The sequence below is a fragment of the Homarus americanus genome, unplaced genomic scaffold (genome assembly GCF_018991925.1).
Source record: "Homarus americanus isolate GMGI-L3 unplaced genomic scaffold, GMGI_Hamer_2.0 scaffold47967, whole genome shotgun sequence".
NCBI classification, from domain to species: Eukaryota; Metazoa; Arthropoda; class Malacostraca; order Decapoda; family Nephropidae; genus Homarus; species Homarus americanus.
This window is the reverse complement of record NW_024731965.1, coordinates 1,675,120-1,685,708: the sequence shown is the minus strand read 5'-3', so window position 1 is coordinate 1,685,708 and position 10,589 is coordinate 1,675,120. Positions and strand designations below refer to the sequence as shown.

General features: G+C 37.7%; 1 protein-coding gene across 2 annotated transcripts; it reads right to left on the bottom strand.

The window, feature by feature from the left end:
* Positions 1-426: 426 nt before the first annotated feature.
* Positions 427-6,515, bottom strand: LOC121868113. Of its 2 annotated transcripts, none has more exons than XM_042368393.1 (10): positions 6,169-6,515; positions 5,894-6,051; positions 5,013-5,228; positions 4,264-4,484; positions 3,890-4,150; positions 3,205-3,604; positions 2,767-3,078; positions 2,428-2,625; positions 1,938-2,027; positions 427-1,625 (listed from the first exon to the last, which is right to left on the bottom strand). In XM_042368393.1, exons 2-10 carry the CDS (start codon positions 5,912-5,914, stop codon positions 864-866), a joined length of 2,481 nt encoding a protein of 826 aa, XP_042224327.1. In that variant the 5' UTR covers positions 5,915-6,051; positions 6,169-6,515; the 3' UTR covers positions 427-863. The 2 variants fall into 2 exon arrangements, with proteins under 2 accessions (XP_042224327.1, XP_042224328.1); XM_042368394.1 differs by having other exon boundaries at positions 6,263-6,515.
* Positions 6,516-10,589: the final 4,074 nt, after the last annotated feature.

Below are 10,589 nucleotides of genomic sequence, written 5' to 3'. Positions count from 1 at the left end.
TGGCTGTGACTACGCAGTTGTAGGCAGTTGTAGGGGAGACGTCCACTACAGTGTGTTTGAACAATGGAACACATACAGTACATACTATTAGATATTTTAAACAACAGATTCAATATCTAAACCGATATGTATTATCACTTCTCACTAAGTATCATTATGTTCGAAAAATTTATTTTGCAAATAATAAATTCATTTTATTCAAACGATTTGTACTGTAGTAATCCCCCTCACTATAAAAAGTTGTTGACAATCTAGTTCAGTGATTCAGTAATTTCTCTTTATTTAATTTCCAAGTCTGACTGGTTCGGCACTTGTCAAAACAAATGTTGAAGAATACAGGACATCAAAAGATAAGTCGGAGAAAAAAGTTTATAGTAAAGTAACATTTTATCTGTTATATAACTATATATATATAAATAAGGATCATTAGTGACTAGATTATATTATATTAATAATATTTACAACAGTAAAAATAGGTGGCCAGGCGAGGATAAATCCTTAAAAACATACTAAAATTCATAACATGTGAGACTTCATGTAATTTAATATTTCCCATTCAAATATCAGGCCTGGACAAGATAATGATTCCGCTATTATAACAGAACATGACATGCATGTAATAAAAAGCTCTATGACACATAAGTAAACGATATACTGTAACATTAGCGTAATACTGTACTGTTTTTGGTGGTAAGTCATAACAATAACTGCAAACGACATACTTTTATCAGTCGATGTACTGCGTTTTTTTTTCTGCGAGTGAAACAGATCTTCGTGATAGAGTTAGTGTTGTTTATTATGCAGCTGCTGGAAATGTTTTGATGGACTTCTTGAAGAAATTCTAAACAAGTAACAAAAGCTCCTTAATGTGGCTGTTCTCCATCAGAATGAAACACAGAGCTAAAGTAGAACTTCTTCTTGAAGCTAAAGTTGCGGAGATGTGGTGTAGAAGGGGAGAAAGTCTTGGTGTGCTCATTAAGTAACTCCCTGTACAAATCACCAAACTCCATGTGGTGAGCGTGATGAGCCAGGGTGCGACACAAGGCTGTGATGAATGGAGTCCCCTCCTTGTTGATGGAATAAGACATGATGTCTCCACCGTTAGAGTAAAGGCACATCGTATCCTGCAGAGGTTCTTCCACCCTCCTACACTTGCCTATGCTTACTTGATGAGATTTGTTCTGGTAGAAACCACAACAAAAGTCGAAGATAAACAGCTTAGGTTTGTTTTTCAACCGGGTACATTCTGAATCTTTAAAGAGGTCACATACCCATTCGGTTGTCAAAAGCTTCATGTCACCAGTTAAGAACTTTTCGTTACCAATGCCATGACTGGAAATAATGAAAACAGCACAGCCAACGTGGTCCAACACCTCCATGTCCCTCACTTTGGTCAGCACTTGCTTGGTCTTCTCTGCTGACAAAGAGGTGTATGCGTGACCAGTGTACCCCATTTTGCTGAAGACATTTGTCAGGTTGGTGACATCAGAGTGGGAGCCCTCAAGGGCCAGGTCAGGTCGGTCCTTGAAGGAGCTATAATTGAGTACACAAACATATCCCCTGGGATCTGTGTCCATTTTGTACACGTCTGGTATCGACACTTGTGGTGAAACCCTTACTCGTTTCTGATAATATAGAAATACAAGGAATGAGATAAAAAACAAAAACAAAAAACAATTATATATATATATATATATATATATATATATATATATATATATATATATATATATATATATATATATATATATATATATATATGTCATACTTAATTTAATAATTAATGCGGTTCTTAATTGAAGTTGTTTTTAACACACTTGTAAATGGTGAATTTTTAAGGTTATCAAAATGTAGACATGTAAATCTGTAGTAAATTATATTATTATCCGCAATGTAGTAAGCTATAAACATGAACAATATTTAAATTAGTCACCTACCTTGGTGTTGGCAAGTTGTGGCGAGTCACCGATGAGTAGTTCATAACTTCTTTTGCAGCAATTATTGTTCTTCATATCTACTGTATTTCTCTGAAATTATATTTACTGTATATATAGTATGATGCAAGCCATTGGTGATCCTAGGTTCTCACACACACACACACACACACACACTCTGTATATATACTATATATATATATATATATATATATATATATATATATATATATATATATATATATATATATATATATATATATATATATATATTTATATATTTTCATAGTTGTAATAGCTTAGGCATTTTTATGGTTTGACTTGGCAGTTGGTGACAGACAGAATCAGGAAAATCCTATAATGCATACTACATGTTTTTTTATTCATTAGAGATAAGAACAAATTCACATAAAACATGAGCTGATAGCTGTTTCTGGTATTGGGTGATGGCTGATGTGGGAGTCAAGTGTGGTGCATCATAAGAGAGACTAACCTGGGGAAACATGGGGACGATGGCATCACGTTGTAAGGCGTGGGCCAGCTGACGAGCTGTGGTGACACGTAGCTCCCGTGCCAACACCCCATCCACAAGCCGACCAACGTGGTAGTCTGGGTCAGCACCAAGCTTTATCAGTTCGTCTATCTTATTTGCATCCCAATGCAACACTGCCTCAAATAATGGTGCAGCAAGCTGAAATAATGCCATTGAATTAGTATGCAGAAAAAAATGCTCCTATTATCTGCTGTTCCAAATTTATATACCGAAAACCTTTAACTTTTAATAGGTTAATGTTAATTGAATTATATATTTAAATGATCGTCATGTAATTACCAACTCCTTGTAAGTCATGTAGCAGTTGTCTTGTTTGTCGTGTTTCAATTCCTTGTCAGACAACAAAATCCTCAACACTTGAGTGTGTCCCTTCATGGCGGCCACGTGAGCTGGAGTCTGGCCCTCTTTATTAACTATATTGGGACTAATCAACTTTAGGAGAAACAGCACCACATGTGGTTGGTTGTTAGCTACTGCAGCGTGCAGCAGAGTACATCCAGTCTGCGCTGTAATGACAGCTGGTCCTGTGTCGTGTAGAAGCTCCTCCACGTTCTCCAAGTCCCCAGCCTCCACTGCCTTGAATACTTCTGCCTGGAAAATTAAGACGATCTTACTATAAATAAAACTATATACAAATTTAATTTGCAAACATAATAATTAAAAATATAACAGGATTTTGAAACAGCATAAAACGATGTTTTGGACAGTAGTGCCCACCTGTTTCTGGTAGATATTAGCTGCCGAGTGATCTGGAGCAATCTTAAATAGTTTACGTGCTGAGGCTCGAGTTTTTATGACTCTGTGTCTGTAGGCAGCTTTGTTGCACACATCAGGTGATGATCTAAATATTTTTGCTGTTGTTCTGGTAGACACACCCACAGGTGATGGGCTTCTTGATCTCCTTTTGGCTGGTTTTTGAAAATCTTTTGTTATTGAAGAATTTTTTGGTGTTCCTGGTGTACACGCGCTACATGAGAGAGGACTCGAGTCTTGTCTGTATGTCTGTTTATCTGCAGAGTCATGAGTTGTAGTCACCTTCTCGTGTGCATCGCTCATCCCTTCCAGTTTTTCTAACGTTTTAACAGCTTCTGCTATCGAATGTCTGTGAGGCTTTGACCTGCAAAAGCCAGAAACACTGTATATCACAAGGTTGTAGTGTATAAAATTTTTAATGATACTCCTTATGTAAGTGAAATATTATGGGATGAACATAACATTCCCTTCACGGTCATTTTACTGTTAATTGCATAAACCTTTTCGATATTCTTCTTATTATTTAAACATAAAATATTCCTTTAATAACAAAAATGTTTACCATATCATATTTGTTGCTCATGAACTCATGGTACTGATATCTATCTTGTGTACGTAAACATGATGGAACATGCAGCATTGTACTCACTTGTGAAGATCAGCAATTCTTGAACAGAATGTAGGGTGTAAAGCGGCCAAGAACCTGTGTGTGTGTGCAACACCGAAGCAAACGAAGGCCTCGCATGCGTCGTCTACTACTTGATCATCAGTGTGGAAGATGAGGCGGCAGATCAGTGGCAGGCATGGTACTAGTTGACTAAAGGCGGGAACCGGATCTTTTCCTTGACATATGTTCTTCAGAAACCATGACACTGTTATTCCCAAAGTGTGGTGACGCATATCAATCTTCCTGAAGTGCATGGTAAGTTATTCTTAGTTACAATATAATATCACTGAGAGTTATATCACATTTATGAAGTATTTTTCTTCTTCGGTACTACAGTTACATCCTTGGCAACTTACTGTAAGAGAGGTGTGAAGATGTCCTCGGCCAGTATCACGTTCACATTGGCTGGGGAGCCTCCAGCAACATTGGCCAGGGCCCAGACAGCCGTAATGAGTACCTCAGTAGACTGGGAACTGAGGAGTCTTATAAGGATGGGCACAGCTCCAGCATCTACTACAGCCTGGGTATGTAATCTGTTGCCGGCTGCTATGTTGCAAAGTATCCACGCTGCTTCATTCTGCAATGTACGTAATTCTTGTAAGGACTTTGCTGCAAAAATACTCAATAATTTTAATTGGCGACGGTCTAGATCAGTGGTTACCAAACTTTTTCACATGACGCTCTCATTTTGCTTGTTACCAATCCCTCAATGTTATAAACTTTTAACCAATTGTACCCCTTGTACTCGCATTTATATTAGTTTTATGATCAGTTAACTCTTAATGATATGCTCCATGTATCTCATGCATATGCGGAAGATTAAAATGTTCTATGAAAACAATTTAGGAAGATAGACACAGTAGGATGGCTAGTTTAATTCTCCATGGTAGCTCGGTAATAGTAAAATCCTACTAGCCTTCACTTATATTACTTAGCCACACACTTTACACTAGTCGTATCCTCATTATAGTACTCTGTCTTTATATTTCTCTCTCTCTCTCTCCACATCATTACCTCAACTTCGTGAATAGAAAAACAATTCTAAATAAATGAACCAAGGAATTCCTTGCTCGTGATAACATTAGCTCAAAGAATCATAACTAACCTGCAGTTCCCAGTTGTTATCATTATCGAGGAGCCTAACAACTCGGGACAGAGACAGAGTCTGGAGCACATGGTTGATGTACTGTAAATAGAAGGGTGATGTCAAGAGGATCCTTAGTTGTCTTGTAACCTTTAGCTGGTCCTCATCACTGTTGTCTTGAGCTGCTACCATCAGGCTAGTGACCCGTTTAACCTCATCAAATGTATGATGCGCCTCCTGAAAGCAATAATATATATATATATATATATATATATATATATATATATATATATATATATATATATATATATATATATATATATATATATATGCTGATAACTGATAACCACAAGGAAAGAAAACACGAAGTTCCCAACGCTTTCGTGTAATTCACATCTTCAGGGCTACTTCAAAATTATATATATATATATATATATATATATATATATATATATATATATATATATATATATATATATATATATATATATGCACGAGTATGTGTGTGTTATGGTAAATAGGGACAATGCCGATAATTAGCAATAACTCTCAGGTATTTATCTTTTTCAACTTGACTGGCCATATGATTATGTAGAATTTTATAAATCATAAAAATACATGTAAATGAAAAGTCTCGTAAAAATACTAACCAATCCTGACTTAAAGCCTAGCTTTACCTAATCTACTTAAATAATATAATATTGCTATATTATGATAGCAAATGACACATTAAATGAGATAAAATTTTGCCATGTAAATATTAATTTACTTGAATTATAGAGATAACTACAAAAAGTTATCCCTATTCGGATAACAATTCAGTTGCCTTTTGAAACTTAATCGGCAATTCTCCCGGTTTAGTGTAACGTCTGTAGAGTAAGTTAGTATCATCTCATGCTCACCTGTGAAGTGTTGGGAGCCATTGCGTCAGCTACACTCACTCCTCTGGCAGATGACTGGTCGCTCAAGGTCACTCCTGTCACAGTCGCTGTACACCAGCTGACCTACAGTAAATACTGTGCTGATGGGTTTATTGATTTGATCTTGAATGTTGCATTACCTGTAAAAGTTAAATAAGTGTAATAATGGACATTCCTTCCAGCTTAAACGCCATATACAAAATTGAATAATTATATTTAACAAATAATAGTAAACACCGATTCACTGCGTCACTTACACAATAGTACAGCAGTAAGTTAGTAGATGAACTAGTGGAAGGTAAGCAGTAGTTTCGTGGCCTATTTTATTACCACATACACAACACCTCTTACCACTGATAGCGAAAATGTAAACGAGAGGGTGTTCTCCAGATATAGCTGCGGAGTTTGTCTCATATAGAGGCACGGATACAGACTAGTATGCCACCTTGGAAGGCTTCAGACTGAGGCAGCGAGGCGCGCGTTTTGTCTTATATCTGTTGAGCGGGAGAGGCGAGTCTGGCTGTGATCGACGCGCTGCAACGTGTGCAGTATTGTGACGTCACCATACTCCCTCACACACGCTTTAACGTGTATCTCGGTGGGGCGTCACAGCAGCTGCTCGGGGCATTCGATATGTCGATTGTACTTAGAAGATTATGTTCCATTATCGAGTTCTGTAATTTATGAGTGTAGGACAAAACCCACCAGGACAAAAGCACCTTGGACACAAGTCTCCAAGGACAAAAGCCCTACAGGATAAAAGCCCCCTTGGACAAAATTCCACCTGGACAAAAGCCTCTAGCACAAATAATCATAAGATTTTTTATATCATTATTTTTATTCTTTATTATTTACAGTTTACCGTTTATGGACCTAACCTAACCTAACCTATTTTGCACTAACTGAGAAGCTTTTGTCCTGCTTTGCCTTTTAACTGAGGGTTTTTCCAAGGGGCTTTTGTCCAGGACTCTGTCCTAGAGTTATATTATCGAATACCGTTATTTATATGTGGAGACACTAGTACATTTGTACAGTCGGGAAAAAAGTCGAAGATCATCATCCTCATGTGGTGGAATGGGCTGCTGTTTCAGCCCCTCGTTACCTCGGCTGATTAGGCTAAACATTTTTGACTGTCCAGTTAATCAACAAACTCTTGTGCACGCTAACACTACCTCCCTTCTTCCACTAACTTCTCCATCACAAAGGACTAAGTTAAGATCCGTGTTATTCTGATACTTGGAAAATATAGTTACACAGTAATGTACAGGTAAAAATGAAATATCAAGTGAAGCTGGAATATGTTTATAAGCACGAAATAAACAATAGAGACAATGTTAAAGTAATGAGATTAAGTAGAAAATTACTGAAAGTAAAAAGATTCTATTTGAAGTAATGAGGAAATAAATAATAGTGAGAATAACGATAATATTACAGAATAATAATTTAAAGGTAAGAAAAATACATACAATTATTACATAATATGTTTGTTATAAATCGATTTTTGTAAATTGCCTGAAAATTAGGCTTAAAAGAAAAATTTGTTTCATTGACATTCCTTCTTTTTTGCATTTATGTAATAAAAATAAATAAGTTTTAAGTTTTAAATATCAATGAAGCTGTACAACCACCGTTATAAAAAAGACAAGTTATAAAAATACTTTTTTAGGATCTTACACAAATATACATAATCATGAAATTTTCACATAATGGTCATTATACGTTAATAGGAGGTGCACATTTGAGGGGAAACTGTCCCGAGTTGTTAGGCTCCTCAATGATATCAACTGGGAACTGCAGGTTAGTTGTGATTCTTTGGGCTAATGTTATCACGAGCAAGGAATTCCTTGTTTTTCTATTCACGAAGTTGTGGTAATGATGTGGAGAGAGAGAGAGAGAAATATTAAGACAGAATACTATAAGGAAGATATGATTTTATATCTGTTTTCGAAGACTAGTGTACAGTGTGTGGGTAAGTAAGTGAAGGCTAGTAGGATTTTATTTTTGCGCAGCTACCATGACGAATCAAGCTATCCATCCTACTGTGTCTCACTTCCTAAATTGTTTTCATAGAACATTTTAATTTTTATCACAGGCGAGCGGGTCGTGTCGTGTTGCATCTCAGTAACAAAGCTTGTTCAGCATTTGGGCCTTCGATGTTGAGCGGCTGGAATTAGACAGTGATTGCATAAGAACATCAAGATCGTCTTAGTGATGTGAAAGTGTAAATCGATGTAGAATTTTTAATGCTAGACGAGATTGTATTTTTGAAAACTCAATTTCCACCGAGTTGGAGGTACAGCCCAGTTCATGAGGCATACAGCCTACGACCACAAAATCATTGCCATATGACAAAGCTTTTATTTTATTTTTTTACGGAGTTGTGGTCACGGCTGCGATAAAGGCCAACCAGGGAGTGTAGTACTGCGATTTTAGGTAAATCAGTTCATAGTGTCATCTGTGACCGCAGAAGAGGTTATAAATAACTTAAAGTGAATACAAACTGGCAAGCAAACTAGTAAGGCACCACTGCCAGCAGAGACCAAGTCGTGTCATAGGTGCCACGGAGACTTTAAATTTTATTTTGTGTGTGTGCTTTCTCATGGACTGAAACTGTGCCTACAATACACCATTCACAGGGAGATATAGTGTACACAGTGATAGCACAAAGAGATACTGTATAGTCGTCGATGAGAACAGGAAAACAAAGTATAAGGAAATAATATTTGAAAAAAAAATTAAACAACTAAAATCAACAAGCTTGGCTATCCTTAAAGGCATTCTATTAGCGCCCCAAAGAAAGTTTTATTTTATTTTTCTGTGTTTCTGAAGGACTGAGTGGGTGTATAAAATCTGATAATCATAGCAAAATGCAGTGTACATAGAGATAGGGCATAAATACCTACAAACACCGAAGTGAACTGAGAAGGAAAACAGAAGACAGTTCTAAAGGCAACAGGGCAGGTTTAAAGCCAGAGCAGAGGGCAGCTAAGTTCTGTTCTTTTTTCCTCTTTTTAGATCAGAATGATTTCACAACAACAACAACCATGAGTATGATATGTGATTACTGCAGGGGGACGTCTGATGTGGAGGATACAGGCCTGACCCTTGCAGCGTTTATGATATTGCAAACTGCCGTAAAGCGTGAAGGCTGTTGCTGGTATTGCCCTGACTGTGTAGTCAAGGTCAATGAGGCGATTGCAAGCCATAGGCGAACGAGTTTTCTAGGGACGAAAATAGATGAAGCTGGAGCCTTGCTGGTTGCCAAACTAGAACAAGTTGGGAAAGAGATCCTTGCTAAGACTGAGGAAGTAGCCGACAGAATGGAAGTGGTTGCTAATATGAGTTATGCTGACGTATTAGCAGGGCCACGGGTGGATGCGGAGCATAATGCAGGATCAAAACAGGTTCTACAGCAGCTAGGGACTCTAAAGAAGTGTGTCGAAGAAATTAAAATTAACGGGCCTATTGTCAGGGGAGAGGAGGAACAACGAGTACGTCTCCAGCGCAAGAACAATGTAATAGTTTTTGGAGTCCCTGAGAGCCAGGGGGAGGGAACCGAGCTTAAGATAACACATGATGAGATGCAGTTTAAGAATATTGTACAGAGATTCTGAAGACGCCATCAACACCTCAGGATGTGAGAAGGCTGGCTGGATTTAAGTTAAGGTGGTAATTAGGTGAAATAAGTTGGCTTGGTTAATCGTCAGGTGATCAGAGCTAAGGAAACATTGGTAAAATAATAAAAATATGTGAGGTGTTTTAGTGTGTGTGTGTGTGTGTGTGTGTGTGTGTGTGTGTGAGCTCAATAACACATGTGAAAGAGCTACACGATTGTGGTAGTTAAGTACATAATTATACTGGGTAATTATTGACGACTGACCCTTCTGGCGATTGAGTTACACGGCAAAACTTACAAGAAATATTATAATTTTCAGAGACTCAATTGACCTTAAAATAAATTGAAACTTGTGAGGTGAAAAATAATTAGCTGGAGGAACTTATGTATGTTAAGTCTTACAGTGAGAAGGAGTGTTATCATTGTGACCCCAAGAGAACCTGATGTATCACTGTAATAACAACCTTAAGATAATCTGATGTGAAATAAATAAGAAATAAAAAACTGATTGCCAACTCTGACTTACACTTTTGTTTGATAAAACTTTTTAATCACCATATTTATATAATACTCTGAATTGGGTTTAATAATATTGACTAATCATGCATCCCTGTTCGTCTCTTTGTGTGTGTGTGTGTGTCCGTGTCCACTTGGGGGGCTGGTCTGGTCGTTGAACTGGGTGGGACATCTTGCAGTTGGCAGAGTTGGTCGCTGGACAGGTGGATGAACTTACAGTAGATCCTCAGACCTCCTGAACAGATAGTTGTTGGGCAGTGACGGGAACTTTTATGAGGGGGATGCTCTTCGGTTTGCCCTTCAGAGACAGGTTGATATCGTTAACAAACTCCGTCAGGAGGAATTTTACACGGCGGACTACGGCGAGGTCGGTAAAGGTGCCCAGGTAGGCCTTGTATTCCTTCACCATCAGCCAAGAGTCACGTTGACCACATGAAGTGGCATAATCGAGGAAGGTGATGGCGTGGTAGGCGCAGGTCCTGTACCAAAATTGTTGGACTTGAGCCTTCACCCGAGTCACCTCCAGGCGAGTAATATTGTGACGGA

Bases quoted from the DNA above. Each gene is read 5' to 3' on its own strand.
- LOC121868113 (XM_042368393.1), bottom strand. From the start codon at position 5,914: ATGGCTCCCAACACTTCACAG. The intron at 4,151-4,263 runs GTAAGTTGCCAA...CATGCACTTCAG, and splicing joins ATCTTCACACCTCTCTTACA to GAAGATTGATATGCGTCACC. The intron at 2,028-2,427 runs GTTAGTCTCTCT...ATATAATTTCAG, and splicing joins TCGTCCCCATGTTTCCCCAG to AGAAATACAGTAGATATGAA.